The 19,601-nt window shown below is 47.0% G+C and overlaps 1 protein-coding gene across 1 annotated transcript in view; it reads right to left on the bottom strand.

Annotated features, from left to right (window-relative positions):
* The window catches only part of SNPH (syntaphilin), a 30,977-nt gene that overhangs the window by 5,389 nt on the left and 5,987 nt on the right, over positions 1-19,601 (bottom strand). Inside the window, 1 exon segment of the mRNA XM_063959132.1 lies at positions 14,383-14,487. Within this exon segment, the coding sequence (XP_063815202.1) occupies positions 14,383-14,487 (105 nt within the window).

Raw genomic sequence — 19,601 nt, 5'->3', positions numbered from 1 at the left:
GTACTAATGGTAAGCAGACAGTAATTAAGATTGCAGGATGCAGGAATATAATCTACATCAGGCACCCTGGCATCATGCGCGATGGACCCAGTTTGCCGTAAGCATGCTGGATAAAAAAAACAATATAAAACTTTTTTGTGCACACACAGGCGCTCGGGAGGGTTATCTAAAAACTGACCCCTCTACGTGCGTCTGTGCGCAAACAATAATCCAGGCACAACAGTCAATACATAAATCAATTATATGTTCATCAACAGGTATCCCGATCTTTAAATACCTAGAATATATACACATGCTGGATAAAAGGCTAAATAGTAAGGATGGGAATAAGCCTCCCGAACAAAGGCTGGTGGTTATGATTTATTTATTAACAGTTTTATATAGTGCAGCAAATTCCGTTGCGCTTTACAACTGGACACAATTAGAAGACAAAACTGGGTAAAAAAAAAACAACAAGTCATAAAAGGTAGGAGGGCCCTGCTTGCAAGCTTACAATCTATAGGGAAATAGGCATTGATACACAAGGATAGGTGCTATCTATTGCATAGTTGTCCACCAGATTGTAAAGATTCTTGGTGGGCTGCATGATATCACATCACAGCAATGATGAAGCAGGGTCAGGAGAAAGGGAGAGTGAAGAAAGAAAATATGTGGGGGATATGTGTGTACTGTACTGTGGGGATATCATTGGATAGGAAAGCTATGAAGGTAATGTGAGCAGTCCTGGAATTTGATAAGCTTGTCTGAATAGGTGAGTTTTCAGGGAACGCTTGAAGGTTTGGAGACTAGGGGAGAGTCTTATTGTGCGTGGTAGGGCATTCCACAGAGTGGGTGCAGCCTGAAGAAAGTCCTGCAATCGTACATGAGAGCAAGTAATGAGTGTGGATGAGAGACGTGGGTCTTGTGAAGAGCGAAGGGGCCAGGTTGGGAGATATTTTGAGATAAGCGGAGAGATGTATGTTGGTGTAGTATGGTTAAAAGCCTTGTGTGTAAGTAACAGTATTTTATATTGAATACAGTAGAATACCGGTAGCCAATGGAGGGACTGAAAGTGGGTCTGCAGACGATGAACAGCAAGGAATATTAGCCTTGCCGCTGCATTCAGAATGGATTGTAATGGTGAGAGTATCTTCTTAGTAAGACCAGTAAGATGACTATTGCAATAATCAATGCGGGAGATAATGAGGGCATGGATTAGAGTTTTTGCAGTGTCTTGTGTAAGGTATGATCATACTTTGGATATGTTTCATAGATGCATGTAACATGATTTTGAGACAGATTGAATGTGGGGAGCAAAGGACAGTTCTGAGTCAAGTATGACACCTAGGCAGCGAGCTTGTGGTGTAGGGTTGATTGTAGAGTTCTCAACAGTGATAGAGATATCAGGTTGGTAACTGCTATTGGCCGGTGGAAATATAATTAACTCTGTTTTGGAAATATTAAGTTTGAGGTGGCGAGATGACATCCAAGATGAAATGGCAGAAAGGCATTCAGTGACCGGCCCAATACAGATAGAGACAAATCAGGTTACATCTTTCTTTGAAGTACCAGAGGGCCCACATGGCAAAAAGTTTGAGGTGCGTTTTATGTATAGAGTATGCATAGCCTCCAACATTTTACACATGAAAACCGGTACAAATCAGGAAAGGGGGCATGGCCACGGGTAAAAGGGGTGTGGTCAAACACCCCTTTCTACACTTACAATGTTAATTTGGAGTGTCAAAAATCGGTACAAAGCCCTTTTTGGCAGGTACAGACCATATATAAAAAAAAAAAAAAAAAAAGTATTGGTACCTGCCAAAAAGGTACAGTTGGCAGGTATGGAGTATGTAATGTTCCTCATGCTTGCAAATTTCCAGACAATTCCTCTTAAAAGCTCTGATAGGGGGACATGTGTACATGTGGATTTTTATCCAATTACGTTATTTTTTTTTTTAATTCTTTATTTTTGTTTGGTCATACATAGTCATTAAACAAACATTGAGAAAAAGGACAAACGGCCAAAGAACCATCGTCTGGCAAAGACCAAATTTTTTTTTCTTAGAATGAAGAAGAAGAACAATCAGAAAGAAACATTGGTAACAAAGTATCAAATGCAGGGGGGGAGGGGGAAAAAAAAGGGAGGGGGGGGACCACGGTGTTAACAAATATCAGTAGGTATTACGAGAACTAGTAGACAAGAGAGAAAAAAAAAAAAAAAAAAAAAGGAAAGGAAAGGAGAGGAGGTGAAATGGAGAAAAAAGTAGAAGCTGCCGCCCATGGGCCTACGGACAGAGTCAAGAGCAAGAGGGGGCGAGGGTGGTGGTCCACGCTCTGCAAGCAGCCAGGGAGCCCATACCTGCTCAAAGGCGTGACCCCGATCATGGAGGTAATATGTAATCCTCTCCATTGATGCAATATGCCAGATTTTGGCTTTAAGCGAAGGGAGAGAAGGGGGAGAAGAATTTTTCCAATTGAGAGCAACCAACGATTTTGCCGCAGTTAAAATGTGCATGGACAATTTTTTTGAGAAGTAATCAAGGGTCGGGGGAGGATAACACAGCAAAAAGATCCAGGGATCTTTCAGCACAGGAGATCCCAGAAGGGTGGTCAGGAGGGAATGGACTAGGTTCCAGAAGGGAACAATAATTGGGCAGGTCCACCATATATGAAGCATAGTGACTTTACAACCGCAATTCCTCCAACAATTTGGGGAGGAGGAAGGGAAGAATTTATGGCGTCTATCAGGGGTATAGTACCAACGATAGTAAACTTTGTATGCCGTCTCTTTGAAAGCAGTTGCAATAGAGCTCCTAGTTATCCCTAGTCTCATGTCATCCCAGTCCTCACTCTCCGGGGGGGGGGTCCAAGATCATGCTCCCAAGCGAGTTCGTGGGACCTGGAAGAGGGAAGGGTAGAATCTAGTAGAAGAGAATAAAGCTGGGAAATCAAGCCTTTGGAAAGGTGTGAGTTTTTACACAAATTTTCAAAAGGGGGTGAGGTCGCGGAGTAGAGCCGAAGAGGGCAGGGAACATAAAAAGTGACGAATCTGTAGAAATTGGAAGGTATTAAGGGTGTGCGAATGTGTCTTCTGTTGAAGATCAGGTAGGGACAACCATTGGCCTCGAACGGCAAAATCAACCGGGAATTTAAAGCCCAGCTGCGGCCAGGCATGGAACCTCGTAATCGAGAGCCCAGGAGGGAACAGAGGGTTCTGCCAAATAGAGGTCAAGGGTGAAGGAGTGGAGGGAAGGTTCATCTTCAGAGAGTGAAGGTCCCAAAGTTTAAGATTAAATTTAATAGTGGGGAGTAGTTTGGATGTTGGGGGTCGGGATGCGGCGGACAAACCCCATAAGGGGTCAGGTCTGGGAGGTTGAGATAGGCGCCTCAATATCCAACCAGGAAACAGAGCCAGGAAGAACGTAGGAGGTGACAACTTGAGAGAAATGGGAGGCCAGGTAGTAGAGCTTGATATCGGGGAGACCCCTACCGCCGGCGGAGGGCGGTCTTTTCAGGGTGTTGGCAGCGATGCGGGGGGGCCTATGGTTCCAGATAAAACGAACGAGGGCTTTCTGAATGTTACGAAGGAAGGAAGCAGGGACAGCTATAGGGAGGGTCTGAAAAAGATAGAGCCATTTGGGGATTATATTCATTTTAACCGCTATAATCCTACCCAGCCACGAGATGAACAGACTGTTCCAGGACGTTAAATCAGTTTGAGTTTTAGCAAGAAGAGGCGGAAACTTTTTTTCACGAAAGAGAGTCATAGCGGGAGGTCAAATACATCCCTAGATATTTGATTTTTATAGCCTGCCATTTAAAGTTGAAGTTGGCGCGAAGGGAATCAGCATCCCGTGGGGAGACATGGAGCAGCATAGCCTCCGATTTAGAGTAGTTGATTTTATAGCCCGAAATAAGACTGTAGGATTGGAGGACCAAAATAAATTTGGGAGTGAGATAAGCGGCTGAGTCAGGGAAAGTAGTATGTCATCCGCGAAGAGAGAGATTTTAGGATCGGTAATGCCCACGCGAATGCCATGTATACCCTGATGAGATCTAATTTGGGAGGCGAGCGGCTCAATAATAAGGGCGAATATTAATGGGGATAGAGGGCAGCCCTGACGGGTTCCATTAGAGATGCGGACGGGGGCAGACGGGACGCCATTGATCAAGACTGTAGCGGAGGGGGTGGAGTATAGTGCCAGGACACCAGTGAGAAAGACACCAGAAAGGCCATAGGCCTCCAAGGCGGCCCTCAGGAACCTCCAGGAGATCCGATCGAAAGCTTTCTCAGCATCTAAGGAGAGCATGATAGTAGGGGACCCCCTGGAGTTCGAGATGTGAATAAGATCGATAGCACGTCTGGTGTTGTCCCTCGCCTGGCGGCCCGGAACAAACCCCACTTGGTCATAGTGAACGAGGGAGGGGAGATATGGATTCAGGCGGTTGGCCAAGATTTTAGCAAATATTTTTAAGTCCAAGTTCAGGAGGGAGATAGGTCGGTAGCTAGCACAGTTAAGGGCGTCCTTACCTTCCTTAGGGATCACCACAATTCTAGCCTCCAACATCTCAGGAGGGAAAGAGTCACCATGGATAATCCTATTAAAGAGGGACTGAAGGTGGGGGGAGAGGAGGTTGGAAAATGTTTTATAGTACAAAGCCGTAAACCCATCTGGGCCGGGTGACTTGCCAATTTTTTGTGTGAGTATAGTCTGGGTAATCTCTTCCACCGAGATCTCACTGTTAAGATGATCCATGGCATCCTGAGGAAGTTTAGGGAGACTCGAAGCCGAGAGAAAGTGAGAGATCAGGTCAGAGTGAGGCGGGGAAGAAGAAGCAGACGAAGGGGAAGGTAAATTGTACAGACCCTCGTAGTAGGATTGGAAGGCGGCCCTAACGGCAATAAGATCATGGACTAAGTTATTGTGAGGGTCTCTAATAGAGATATTTGTTTTGGCCCTAGAGGATCGGAGTCGTGCCGCCAGGATTTTGTCTGCTTTATCCCCTCTCTCATAGAAAGACTGGCGAAGCCATTTAAGGCGTTTGGCCACTTGTCTGGAGAGAAGGAGATCAAGGTCCGCTTTAACTTTACGGAGTTCAGACAAAACCGCCTGGTCAGAAGACGCCTTGTGCGGAGCTTAAAGGGAATGAAGTTTAATGGAGAGCTTATTAAACTGGGTAAGAGACTGTTTTTTTGATCTTAGAGGCCAAACTAATGATGTGTCCCTGAAGAACCGCCTTATGTGCTAGCCAAAGAGTGGCTCTGGAGATGTCTGGAGAGTCATTCAGGGCAAAGTAATCGGAAAGCTTGTCTTGAAGATGGGTCCGAAATTCCGGGTTGTGAAGCAGGGAGTCGTTAAGACGCCATGTCATGGGACGCGGGCGAGTATGTAGACCTGAGAGGTCACACGATATAGGGGCATGGTCAGACCATATAAGAGGATAAATATGGTCAGAACAGAGATTCAAAGTAAGTTCGTGGCTGAGCAGGATCATATCGATGCGGGAGTAGGAATTATGAGGGGAAGAGTAAAAAGTGTAGTCACGTGCAGAGGGGTCTTTTATCCTCCACGAATCGTAGAGGAGCTGGGACTTCATGAGACGGAGGAGGGATTTAGAGTGGAGGGACTCTGACGAGGAGGTAGAGGGCAGAGATGGAGAGCGATCCAAGGTAGGGTTTAAAACGGAGTTAAAATCCCCTGCGAGTAAGAGTTCCCCCTGTCGGACTTGAGTAAGAAGAGTATCCAATTTGGTAAAAAACATCTCTTGATGCTGGTTAGGAGCGTATATGTTAGCTAAGGTGCATAATTTGTTGTTAAGTTTCCCCACCAAAATAAAAAACCGTCCCTCCTTGTCAACTTGGGAATCAATAAGCTCAAAAGTAAGGTGACGGGCAATCAGGATCGCGACCCCCCTTTTTTTGGCCGTATGATCGCAGGCATAGAAAGAATCAGGATATTGTTTACATTGCAGCGTAGGGTGGGATTTACGTAGGAAATTAGTCTCCTGAAGGAAGACCAAATTGCCTTTATGGAGTTTAAGAGATGCAAATAGCTTTCCTCGTTTCTGGGGGCTATTTAGCCCCTTTACATTAAAAGAAAGGACCCGGAGACCCATAGGCAAGCAGCAAAGAAGCAGGCAAGATAGAAAAAATATAGAACCGTAAAGGCAGCATAATATAGTAGAGAGAAAGAAAAAGGAGATGAGAGGCAGAAGACAGCGTGGTCAAAAGGAAGGGCAGAGGGGAGGAAAACCGGGAGGGAGGGAAGGGTGGGTGGTCATCCGGCAGCGGAGGCCAGGACCGGTGGCGCTGACAGAGGGAAGGGATACTAGGTGTCGGGAAGGCACCTAGGTCAGCTAAGGGGCTATCAGCCCCGAGGGGGCGCAGCAAGGCATCCAGGTGGTACATCACAGAGCGTGCAGTGAGACAGACCCCCCCTCCCCCGGAGAACCTGAGGGAAAAAGCTAGAAAAAAAAAAAAAAAAAAAAGACAGGATCGGAGTGCAGATGGAGCGCTAGTATTAGAGAAAGAGATAAGAAAAGAAAAAGGGCACTCAGAAGGAACCGAATATCACATTGCAATAGGAGTTAAGAACATAACAATTGAAAAATGACTAAAGGACTGGGAAACCAGAACATAACAAATCTAAGATTAAACAGCTCCCCAGCTAGGGAGTACGACCGATACAGGTCGGCAGGAACGAAGATATAAGGCAACAAACAGAAAACGTGAGATTAAATCAGGGCACTGGAGGCGGAGCAGGAGAGGCCGCGGACGCTGGAACTGTAAACCACTCCGAAGGGGGAGGTGGAGGAGGCTTCCGTTGTGTCCGCGGAGGCAGACGAGCAGTAGAAGGGTCTTGGTCATCGGTGTGGATGCCTAGTCTGGACAACAACGATTGGGCCTCAGATGGATTTCTGGCTGTGAGTAGTTTTCCTTGATGCCACACCAGGATGCGAAAGGGGAAGCCCCAGCGGTACTTAATATTATGTTGGGAGAGCAAGGAGGTGACCGGTTTAAAGTCTCTTCGTTTAGCCAGGGTGAGCGGGGACAGGTCTTGGAAAATCTGTAGGGAGACATTCTGAAAGGAAACCGATCCCAGCCGTCGGACTTCTCTCATAATGGCCTCTTTCGCAGTGAAGTAATGCATTCTGAAAATAACATCCCTAGGTTGGGAAGAATCTTGAGAGCGAGGTCAGAGGGCTCGGTGAGCTCGGTCCAGAAGGAGATGATCTTCAGGGGTGCTAGGGGACAGTTGGGTAAAGAGGCGCTTGAGGTAAAGATCAAGGTGGGTCGTTTCAATCTCTTCAGGAGTACCCCGAATCCTCAGGTTCTTCCTCCTTGCCCTATTGTCTTGATCCTCATGCTCCTCCCTCAGTTGGGCAACATCCTGACGGATCTGTTGGAAGTCGGTCTCGACCGATTGTTGGAAAGTCACCACCTCCTCCACCCTCCTTTCAAGTTGTTCGGTTCTGGAACCAATTTTCGCAATATCGGATTTCGGGGAGTGGAGAGCTTGAACTGAGGTCTTCACATCTCTGACCTCCTTAAGGAGAGAAAGTCACGGCGGGTGAGGGGTGTGAGATCGTCGTCTTCAGGGTCGAAGTCAGAGATACCGTGGGAGAGTTCAGAAGTGTCAGACCTACTTTTGGCCGGGGTGCCTTTTTTAGTAAGGAAAGGCGTGAGGTCAGACCCCTACTATTTTTTACCACCTCTAGGCATCTTAAGAGGATGGAGACGGGGACAATCAACAAGATAGGAGGGAGAAAGGGCGCTCCAGCAACTTAGCTCAGGACCAGGGGGGTAGGATAGCAAGGTTAGGGGAAAGTCATGAGGGGGTCAACAGCGAGCCGTGGGTGAGGTAGGGCCAGGGATCTCCGGCTCTGGAGTAGAGGCTACGTGGAATGTGGAGGCAGGTAGGGCTGGGTGTTGTATACTGCTGGATCCGGAGCCCAGCACAGCAGGACCTACCCACCAGCAGAGGGAGGCAGACAGCCTGAGGACAGTGGCTGCAGAGAGTGGCAAGGCGGCCCCTGAATCTTCACCCCCGTCTAGGGGGAACAGATAGGGTTGCTCCACAGGGTGAGGCCCGGACACGGACCAGCCAGTGACCGGGACACCCTCAAGGCCAGGGGGTGGCGGGATAGCAGGGGAGGGGAGACAGTCCCGGAAGCCCAGGCCGCAGCAGTAAAAAGACCTCCTATAAGCACTAGGGCAGGTGGGGTGACGGGGGCAGCAGAGGGCACCGGGGGTCAAGGACACAGAGCAGGGCCGATATGGGTGTGCAGGCCTCCAGCCAGCGCACCCCGCGCACTGAGGGGATCCCCGGCAGGGACAGCACCAGCCCAAAGGTCAGAGCAGCGGGGTGTGTGAGGTCACCAGAGTGACTGGTGCAGTACAGGAACGGCAAGTTGCAGGGCTCCAGGAGGCTTGAGGAGAAGGACGGAGGGAGCAGTGAGGGCTGTGGAAGGAGGGGACGGGAGCGTGCAGGGCCGCCAGCGGGCACTGCAGCGGCTGCACGGCGCACCCGGAGCTCACCTCTAACACACTGCGGCAGGCACCCGTCCAGGGAGCGATCGCGGGAACCGTCCTGGGGGGAACGCTCATCCGCCGGGCGCCGCGGCAGCTCCGATGTGTGGAGTCCCCGTCAGAAGGCTGTCTGCAGCGCCGGGTGCTGGCGGCTCTCCCCGCAGTCACACAGGGGCAGCTGGAGCCGGGCGATATCTGGAGGAAGCAGGCCGGACGGCAGGACCCACCCGCGGGATCCAAGGCAGCGGGACTTCCGGTCACGGAGAGGGGGGAGAAATCAAGGTCCCGGCTGGATAGTGGCGAGTCGGCCGCAACCCGCAGGAGCCGGGAAACCGGCTCCCCAATTCCGCAGCACGGACCCACCAGTGCCTTGGGTGCCCCACCACCTAAGATCAGGAAGCGGGGTAGGTAGGACTGGGGTAGGTGCTGTCTAGGGGCTGATTTATGGGGCTGCTGCGCAGGAGCTGTCAGGAGATGCTTCCAGCTCATGCAGCCTCCAGGCCACGCCCCCCCAATTACTCTTTTTTAAAGCATGGCTGTGAGACAACATTTTTGTTTTTTTAGTCTGTCCACACAGATCCTGTGGTGGGGTAGGAGAGCCATGGGTCCCTTGTAATGGTCTACTTAGTGATGACAGTCTGGTTTCCCAAAAGGGAGCAATGCGGCAACCAAATGCGCAGGAGTGTACCCCTGTGGCATCCGTTCTGCCAGCAGAGTGGGTCAGGGTTAATGATCATTTTATAATGATTAGTATAATACAGTTTATACTTAAGGGGTGTCTCTGCTAATCCCTTTCTTGTAAAGGAGAAAAGAAGACTCTTGTTTGGGCGCACTCTTTATATTGTTGAAAATATATTATATCACAGTAAGTTTAAGACAACTTTCTTGTTTAGGGATCTTGAGGAGACGGTAAATACTGTATTTAACATAACTGATGGATGTACTCACTGTGACTACAGGATACTCTGCGTCTCCTCAGGAATATCTACCCACTTACATTCGAATGTTTAGTTTAGAGACATCATGACCCTATTTTACATAAATATACCCATGTACATGGGAAGCGTATCAAGAAACATGTTCATTTATAAGCATCTGTTTATTAACATGTACTTTTAAGTACGAGCATATCCCATTGCACTTTACAATTGGGAAGAAAATAGTAATGAAACAAGACTGGGTAATAGCAGACAAAGGGGTAAGTGAGCCCTGCTCGCAAGCTTACAATCTACATTAGATGCTCTGTATCCTGGCCTGCTACTGCTTGCGGCTCCTCTTCCCTTGAGCAGTGCAGAGTCATGTCGCATGTGCTCCGCTGCAAAAACAGAACCTGGAGAAACAATTTGCCTGCATACTCTACTGCACTGACTGCTCACGTCATGCCTACCACGGCTGCATAAAAGCAGGGGCACAACCAGCAGTCAGATGGACTGCATCATTGGGCCTTAGTCCTGCCATTGCACTCCACCAGCAGTAGGCCCTTGTGTGCCCTGATGCGTTGCTCTTCCTGTATTACTGCCCCTGGCTTCCAACACAAAAACAAAATTGTGTGTTATGGGGTAAGAGATACTTAAATGAGCTTCAATGGCTAGAATGTGCATTTTGAAGTCACTCACAGGTTTGCAAGGCTACAGAGCAGTACGTTTTTAAAAAGGCCAGTAAAGATCCCATAATTTTCCACAGGCTTGGAGATTGTGTAGATAAGATCTCAGCCCATACATTCATTGAGATGGGTTTTGCTCCAACCAAAAGATTTATACAGGAAAGTACATTTATAGGCACAATTCTACCAATAAAATAAAATAATTCAATAGCACAATAGGTACCCATGTAATAAGCAATATAAATGTTACCTCACTCATTCATTTCAGCCATCAACAGGGATCACATGAGCAATATTTTATGCAAAAAGCTAAAAGTATAAAGTGGGTAGATCTGCAGTGCAACAATAAAAATTTAATAAGTTCAGCACTCCAAATGAAATGCAGCTAGGACCTGGTGCCAATTCGTTAGAAATCAGTGCTAGGTTGTCCAGCGAAATATCCTAATGATCTAAAGTCAATAGGATACAGTTCCATCAAACATACGTCTAGCACAGTGGGACAATTACATTTTATCTCTGGAAGATGTAAGATAATTGTATCTGTCCCACTGTGAAATATGCACTGGCATGGTTGTAGTCATGACTTGTGCTAAATGTAAATGCCAGCAGTTAGCCAACACATGTTAAGGACATAGAAGAGGAACTCCTGGAGACATTGGTGCTTATTGGTGACGCTGGTCGAATTTACCCCTCTATGAGGCTCACATATCACCGCACCTGCTCTATAACATCTAGCGGCTCCCTGCACCGCTGCACCTGCCACATAACACACAGCGGCTACGGAGCACCCACCGAGTTGGGTTAACACCAACCACTCCTGCTCCCCTGCCTGTGAGCTGCAAGACCGTTAACAGAGCCACCTACACAGGATCTTTGGCGTGCATGCATGCAGGCAGACTACTAATTAACATTTGATCAAGACACCATTCGGGTAATACCAAGTACCATCTGTATGGACCCAGCATTGAGACTGACTGATCGCATACTGAGAGTCTCCGCTTGCAACCTCTGACAGTGGTAATTATATTTGAGCATCCATCCAGCGTTTGATCATCAATTATTCTAGTACCATTCTAAACTCCAGGAATAACCTCTGTTACGCATATTAATTGCTTATATGAGTCTGTAGGATACCTTGTGTTCCATCTGACCACCTGTAACTGTAATGTTTTAGGATTGATTTTTTGTAATTGTCATTGTTTTTTAGTATGTGTAAAAATTGTGTTTTTATTAACCATTGTTCATGCAGTATTAAGCGCTATCTAGTATACTCTATCTTTTGTGCTTGATAATTAGAAGAGGCTGGCTACCTCTTCACTAGGTGGTTGCTGATCTGCGGTTGTCAATAACACCCACCTACACAGCGCCAACCAACCTTATTTTTGTTTGTGTTTCAAATCTTACTAACTAATATTTCTAGACACATATTTCTGCAGTGAAGCCAGAAGTAGTACCGAGTTATTGTGTAGGCAGCAGTGTTCTAGTAATGGAATTATATATTTGTATAGGAGGAGTTTGTATAATGGTCCAGTTAGGGTTAAAGGTTTTTACTTTGTAATCCCAGGTATTTATACTAAGGTTTATTGTTTAGTCTTTCACATTAACCATTTTCCTCTGTGGAACGGCCAATATAACACTGATCCCATCCATCTACAGAGGTTGTTAGGGAGGAGACAAACTAATTTACACCCCTGAGATCTGATCTTGTGGAAACCAATTCACTATTGCAATTAGTGATACTACAAATACTAGTAATGAGACATATTACATGTCTTACACCAATGTTCTAGAAGTACACACGTCTATTTACAGCAACAATGGGACAAATTATCAGACTACCTGTATAATACATATATTCTCAAGGTGCAAAGTATTCCTTTTAAAAGTTGTGTATAAAGTGCTGAAGGGCAAGTACATGTGCTGGGCATAACACCCATTTTACATTCATGCATCCTCAAACCATGGCAAGGCTGGCACAGCTAGAGAGTCTGCCACTGTATAGAGCAGGGCTTCTCAACTCCGACCCTCTGCTTTTCCCAACATCTCATGTTTGAGGATTTCCGTCTGTGGAAGCTGGAAGGATCAATACTGACCCAGCAAGAGAGATTAACTCAAGGAAATCCATTAAACATGACATGTTGGTGGTACTTTAGGACTGGAGTTAAGAACCACTGGAATAGATCATTATTCTTTACAGTTAATGTGCTTCTTTACTCAGAGCACCAGAAATGCAGCTTTGTCCACTAAAGGTACATCCTGTTTTTCAGTGAGTATGGAATTATCTTTAACATTGAAACAAACAATCTGTGGAATGGCAGAGAGTCGGACTGCCCTAGAAGAATGACAACACTGTTCATAGTAGACTTGCAGCATTACCTTATGCCAGCGGTGTCGGGATTGGATTAGGTTAGCAAATCCTGACCCTCATGCGAGAATGAGTGACATTAGACAGTTCAGCAGGGAGAGAATGCCCATACTACACTGTAACTTTGAGTATAGCTGCTAAGCCTGCCAATGACCCTTAAAGCTCTGGCTCAGCAGTACACTCAGGAGTGCCCCCCACATATGGGGCCAGATGTAATGGCTTGCAAGACGGCTGGAGCTCCGAGACTCCGGACAAACTTGTACGTTTTTTTAAAGCAGCAAAGGTTTAAAAGGCAAAAGTTTGCTGCTTTAAAAAAACTGTACGAGTGTGAGGAATGGCTTAGTTTCATCCTCTCAACCACTACCTTCTCCTTTGCCCCACTGGGAGGAGTTCCAGCTCTACAGCAGCAGTTAGTGAGAGCTGCATCTAGCGCTGACTGCAACACTTTGCTGATGTGACCCCCTCCTAACAGAGTATCTGTATACTCTGCTGACATAACTACACCGTGTTTTGGGTGGCCTTCTGTGCTGATCACCACCACACTAAAAACAGCGTGGTAACAGAGTTTCCTGCCACCAACAAATTGGCAAGAAATGCAGTTCTTTCATATTTGACCTTGCTGACTTATGCAGTTAATGAAGGTTTAACATTACAGTTATGGTTCCTCCTATTCAAAAGTATTGTTATATTTTTCTAATTATTCAAGATCATCCAGACTCATACATTTTTGAAAGGTTCTCCGATTTTGTTCACGTAAACTTTTAATTCTATGTATCCTTTACTCACAATTGAGATGTTTTAATTATATTTTTTCTGTTACATTGTGTTATTATAAAATAGGTAAACTTTTTAAAAACGACTACAGCATTCACACTTTTTAAGAAATTACATGCAGCGCTATTTAAGTTTAATTTTTAACCTCAAGCCTATGGTGGATCTGCTTAAAAACCAACACGCTTCATCCCTGTGATTGCAATCCGCTTCCCTCTAGCTCTCTGCTGGCGTATCCCCCTCCCCATGGGGTTGAATGGCAAGCAGTTTAAATATTTACACTTTAGTGCACTCAATTCTTAATAAACCACATTACTATAGCAAGACGTAATATCCAACATTTTGCCCTTATAAACTAAAATGTTCCTTCCTCAGGGATCAGCACCTTGATCAAACAAATCCTAGCGTAAACGCTACTTTACGCCCATCTCTGAGTGACTGACCACTGTGACAGGCAAGCAAGCTATATCTTCCAGGACTTCTATCATTGATAACCAACATATATTTGAACCCTCCCTCCCTGTGTATAATGTCAGTAGTCCTGTGTATAGTGATCAGTCTGTCAAAGGTGTGATTTATTATTTATTTATTTATTACCAGTTATTTATATAGCGCACACATATTCCGCAGCGCTTTCCAGAGAATATTTGGCCATTCATATCAGTCCCTGCCCCAGTGGAGCTTACAATCTATATTCCCTACCACATGTACACGCACACACATTCACGCTAGGGTTAATTTTTTGGTTGGGATCCAATTAACCTACCAGTATATTTTTGGATTGTGGGAGGAAACCCACGCAAGTACGGGGAGAATACACAAACTCCACAGAGTTGGGCTATGGTGGGAATCGAACCCATGACCTCAGTGCTGTGAGTCAGTAATGCTAACCATTACACCATCCGTACTGATATCCGCAGCATAACCTCTGTACAGAGATGCAGGTGTGTGACCTGTGTATAGTGATCAGGGTGTGTTATGTTATAGCACTTTCTAACGTCAATAAGATTTAATATGCTCAGTGTTTTATTATAACAGTGATGGCACTTTGGAATTTTTTTGGCTAGTAATGTTAAACGTCTGACACCTGAAGATAAAAACATTACCTAGCACGGATAAGATTATTGGGTTTACCTGAATGAAGGACTGCTGTCACTTCCTTTATAGGACCCAGAAGTGCTACTGCTGACTGAGGATGTGCCATATGGTTCCCTCATTGAGACTGGAGGAGATGTTCTTCTGGGATAAAAGAAAAACAGGGCTAAAATATATTAAAAATAGGATTTTGAATACCTACCGGTAAACCCTTTTCTCGTAGTCCATAAGGGATATTGGGGACAGATTAGTACGATGGGTATAGACGGGTCCAAAGGAGCCTCTGCACTTTAAATTTCTTCCACTGGGTGTGCTGGCTCCTCCCCTCTATGCCCCATCCCACAGTTCAGTTATAGGTAAAACAGTGCCCAAAGAAGAATGACATACTTGAGAGAAGGAACTTAACAGGTGTGGTGAGATTTGAACCCCAGCACACCAATACATAATTTAGCCAGCAAAGTCTGGCAACATTAACAGCAACAGCTGAACAGGAACACGTAACAGAGAATCTGCAGAAAGTTACTGCACAGAGGCGGGCACCCAATATCTCTTATGTACTACGAGAAAAGGATTTACCGGTAGGTGTTCAAAATGCTATTTTCTCTAGCATCCATAAGGGATATTGGGGACAGAATTAGTACAATGGGGATGTCCCAAAGCTTCCAGAAAGGGCGGGAACATGCGGAGACATCTGCAGCACCGCCTGCCCAACCTGGGTATCCTCTTTGGCCAGGGAATCAAACTTGTAGAATTTCACGTCCCTTACCAGGTAGCCGCTCGGCATAGTTGCAGGGCCGAGACTCCACGGGCAGCCGCCCAGGAAGAACCCACCGATCTAGTAGAGGGGGCCTTCAGAGACTGTGGAACCGGTAAGGCTGCCGGCGCATAGGCTTGTTGGATAGTAAGCCTAATCCAACGAGCAATAGACTGCTTTGAAGCAGGGCAACCCTTTTTCCACACATCATACAGCACGAACAAGGAATCTGTCTTTCTGATCCAAGCCGTCCTCTTGACACAGATTTTCAAGGCTCGCACTGCATCCAATGCCTCCGGAGGAGCAGAAGTGTCAAAACCGGACGGAATCACAATAGGTTGATTCAAGGGAAATGCAGAGACCACCTTCAGCAAGAACTGCCGTCTAGTCCTGAGCGCCGCTCTGTTCTCGTAAAAGACCAAGTACAGACTTTTGCAAGACAAGGCCCCCAATTCGAGACATGGCTAGCAGAAGCCAGGGCCAGTAACATCACCGTTTTCCACGCGAGGTACTTATCTTCTACCGTCAGAGGTTCAAACCAGGAGGACTGTAGAAAGCGTAACACTACATCCAGATCCAAAGGTGCCGTAGGTGGCACGAAAGGAGGTTGTATGTGAAGCACCCCTTGCAAGAAGGTCTGAACTTCCGGCAAGAGAGCCAACTTATTCTGAAAGAAGATGGAAAGAGCTGAAATCTGGACCTTAATGGATCCCAGACGCAAGCCTTTATCCACTGCAGCCTGCATAAAACGGAGGAACCTTCCCAAGTGGAAATCTGCAGAGGGATATTTGCGTTCCTCGCACCACAAAACATACCTCCGCCAGATATGATGATAGTGTTTTGACATCACAGGTTTTCTGGCTTGCACCATAGTGGCAATGACCTTTTTGGAAAGCCCTTTGTGAGCTAGGATGTTCCGCTCAACTTCCATGCTGTCAAACGAAGCAGCCGTAAGTCCAGGTAGACGAACGGTACTTGTTGAAGAAGATCCCTTCTTAGTGGTAGAGGCCAAGGGTCCTCTACGGACAAGTCCAGGAGAGCAGTGTACCACGCTCTTCAGGGCCAATACGGGGCAATCAAGATTGCTTCCACTTTTTGATGTCTGATACACTTGAGCACCCTTGGGATCAGAGGAAAACAGGTAGACCAGCTGGTAAGGCCAAGGCGAAGTCAGCGCATCCACTGCGCTCGCCTGAGGGTCTCCGGTTCGTGAGCAATAGCAGCGAAGCTTCTTGTTGTGACGAGAGGCCAGCAAGTTGATCTGTGGGCAACCCCACCTGTCGATCAGTTGGAACACCCGAGGGTGTAGTCCCCACTCTCCTGGGTGAAGGTCGTGGCGACTTAGGAAATCCACCTCCCCGTTGTCCACTCCCAGAATGAAGATTGCGGACAGCGCTCTTACATGTCTTTCTGCCCAGAGGAGTATTCTTGACACTTCTCGCATGCAGGCCATGCTTTTTGCCCCTCCTTGTCGATTGATGTATGCCACCGCCGAAGCGTTGTCTGACTGCACCTGGATCGCGCGATCCCGTAGTAGATGAGACGCTTGAAGCAGAGCATTGTGGATAGCCTGAAGTTCCAGAATGTTAATTGGAAGCGGGGCCTCCTGGGCAGACCACCTGCCCTGGAACTGCACCCCTTGAGTGACAGCTCCTCATCCTCTTAGACTCGCATCCGTCGTGAGGAGGATCCAATCCTGAATCCTGAAGCTTTGGCCTTCAAGGAGATTGGAAGACTGTAGCCACCACACGAGTTAAATCCTGGCCTGGGGTGACACCTGAATCATCCGGTGCATCTGAAGATGGGAACCGGACCACTTATTCAGGATGTCCAATTGGAAGGGTCTGGCATGGAACCTTCCATACTGTATCGCCTCGTATGAGGCCACCATCTTTCCCAATAATTTTATGCAAAGATGAATGACTACTCGAGCAGGTCTGAGTACCATGCGAACCATTTCCTGGAGTGTTCTCGCTTTTTCCACTGGGAGGAACACTCTCTGTGCTACAGTATCCAGTAGCATTCCCAGAAACAGGAGTCTCTGAGACGGTTCCAGGTGGGACTTCTGCAGATTGAGGATCCACCCGTGGTGAGAGAAGCTGGATAGTGCGATCTATATGGAGCAATAGAAGCTCCCTGGAACTCACTTTTATCAGGAGATCGTTCAGGTATGGAATTACATTGACCCTGAGATGAAACCATTTCTGCCATCACCTTCGTGAACACCCTCGAAGCTGTAGACAGGCCGAAGGGTAATGCCTTAAACTGGCAGTGATCGTTCAGTAGGGCAAAACCTCAGATAGGCCTGATGAGGAGGCCAAATTGGGATATGTAGGCAAGTGTCCTTGATATCCAGGGACACTAGGAATTCCTGTTGTTCCAGGCATGCGATCACCGCTCTCAAGGATTCCTTCTTGAATTTGAAAACCTTCAGGTAAGGATTCAAGGACTTCAGATTCAGAATGGGTCTCACAGACCAGTCTGGTTTTGGTACTACGAATAAACTGGAGTAGTAACCCTGTCCTTGTTGTAGTAGGGGTACTGGAACAATGACCTGGGACTGGACCAACTTGTTTATGGCCAGTAGTAGCGTACCACGCATACTTTCCAAAGCTGGTAAAAACCATTGCGGAGGAGTACCGTCGAACTCCAGCTTGTAACCAAGAGAGATAAGGTCCCTTACCCAAGCATCTTGGCAGGAACTGTCCCAGATGTGGCTGAAGCGACATAACTGAGCTCCCACCACAAGATCTTCTCGGGGTGGGTGGGCACCGTCATGCCAAAATCTTTGCGGGAGCAGAACTGGTGTTCTGGTCCAGAGATCCAGCAACGGCTGATTTATTAGGTTTTCCTCTGGAGCCTCTAGCTGCGTTGGAGGCCCCTCTGGCCCTATATCGAAAGCTGGAGGACCGAAAGGACTGAGTAGACGGTTCCGGGTAGGTACGTCTAGCAGGTGGAGCCCCCGAAGAAACGTGGATTTTCCAGCAGTAGCTTTGGAAATCCATGCGTCCAATTCACTTCCAAAGAGCCATTCACCTGTGAAGGGAAGAAATTCCACATTACGTTTGGAGTCAGCATCACCAATCCACTGGCGTAACCATATGGCTCTGCACGCAGACACAGCCATAGCCGTGGTCCTAGCATTAATATTGCCAATCTCTTTAAGGGAGTCACAGAGGACCCTTGCCGTGTCCTGAATGCGAGTCAGGAGAGTAACAGTATGAATTAAGGACATATCACCCGAGAGACCTTCCTTAATTTGTTTAGCCCAGGAATGAATTGCATGTGTCATCAAGAAACCTGCAATGACCGGCCTTTGAGCAACACCTGCAGCAATGTAAATAGATTTTAGAGTGGTCTCAATTTTCCTATCTTCCGGGTCCTTTACTGTAAAGGAGCACGGAGCAGGGAGTACTGCCTTTTTAGAAAGGCGAGAGACTGAGACGTCTACTGCAGGAGATTCTTCCCATAATTTTCTGCCATCAGGGGCAAAGGGGAATGTATGCAAAAACCGTTTGGACACCTGAAACTTTATCTGGATTCTTCCAGGCCATTTTAAATAAGTAATCTAATTCCTTGGAATCAGGAAATGTGACTGCCATTTTATCTTGTGGGAGGAAAAATGACTGCCGATTAGTAGCATCCTCCATGGGGAGCTTTAACACATCCCTAATAGCCAATATGAGGGGCTCAATACCCTGGGTGGGGGGTGGGACCCCCACTTATGGGGTCCACATCATCCTGTATATCATCATCATCATCATCAGTATCTAAGATTAGAGCAGGTAAAGCACATTTATGTGCACCCTTAGTAGATGGGGGGGGGGGGGGGGGGGGGGTTTAGCAGTGAGACTTGCCACTGCTTGTTGCAGTTCCTGAGTCTTAATGGCATTTGCAGTGAGCCGAGATGACATGTCAGTCATCATAGTTTTGATAACCCCCAACCAGGAGGGCTCTGGACTCTCCCCCACATTGTTATCAGCATTCAGAGATGGCTGACAACACTGCTCACATGGTATGGAGTCAGATGAACTAGGAGACAATCTAGCATTACATACACTGCATGACTTCTGTTTTACCATTGTGAATCAGAAAAAATAGGCACAATACACATACAACACAGCCTGATATGGATATATTACAAGCCTGCCCTAGTGCATGTGAGAGGAGACACAGAAGAGAGGACCCTAACGCACCCAGCGCTGCACAGCCCCAGTGAGGCTGTCAGCGTGTTTATGTAAACACAGCGAGACTGTAATTTGATAAAATCCCTCAGAGGGATTGTTATTGTGCAGTAATATAGCAGCTCTCCCCTCTCTACCCGGTAACAGCGATCCAGGGACTGTTTGGAGGAGCTGTGAAGGCTGCTGCTGCTATGCAGAGGAAGGCGCCAAAATGCTGCTGAGCCCGCTCTCGTGTAGCTCCGCCCCCCACCACGGTGCCAGAGCTACCTCTGTATGTTTATACTGGCCATGTTTCCCAAGTTGTAAAACCTTACATAAAT

The sequence above is a fragment of the Pseudophryne corroboree genome, chromosome 3 (assembly GCF_028390025.1).
Source record: "Pseudophryne corroboree isolate aPseCor3 chromosome 3, aPseCor3.hap2, whole genome shotgun sequence".
Lineage (NCBI taxonomy): Eukaryota > Metazoa > Chordata > Amphibia > Anura > Myobatrachidae > Pseudophryne > Pseudophryne corroboree.
This window is presented reverse-complemented; position numbering and strand designations above follow the sequence as displayed.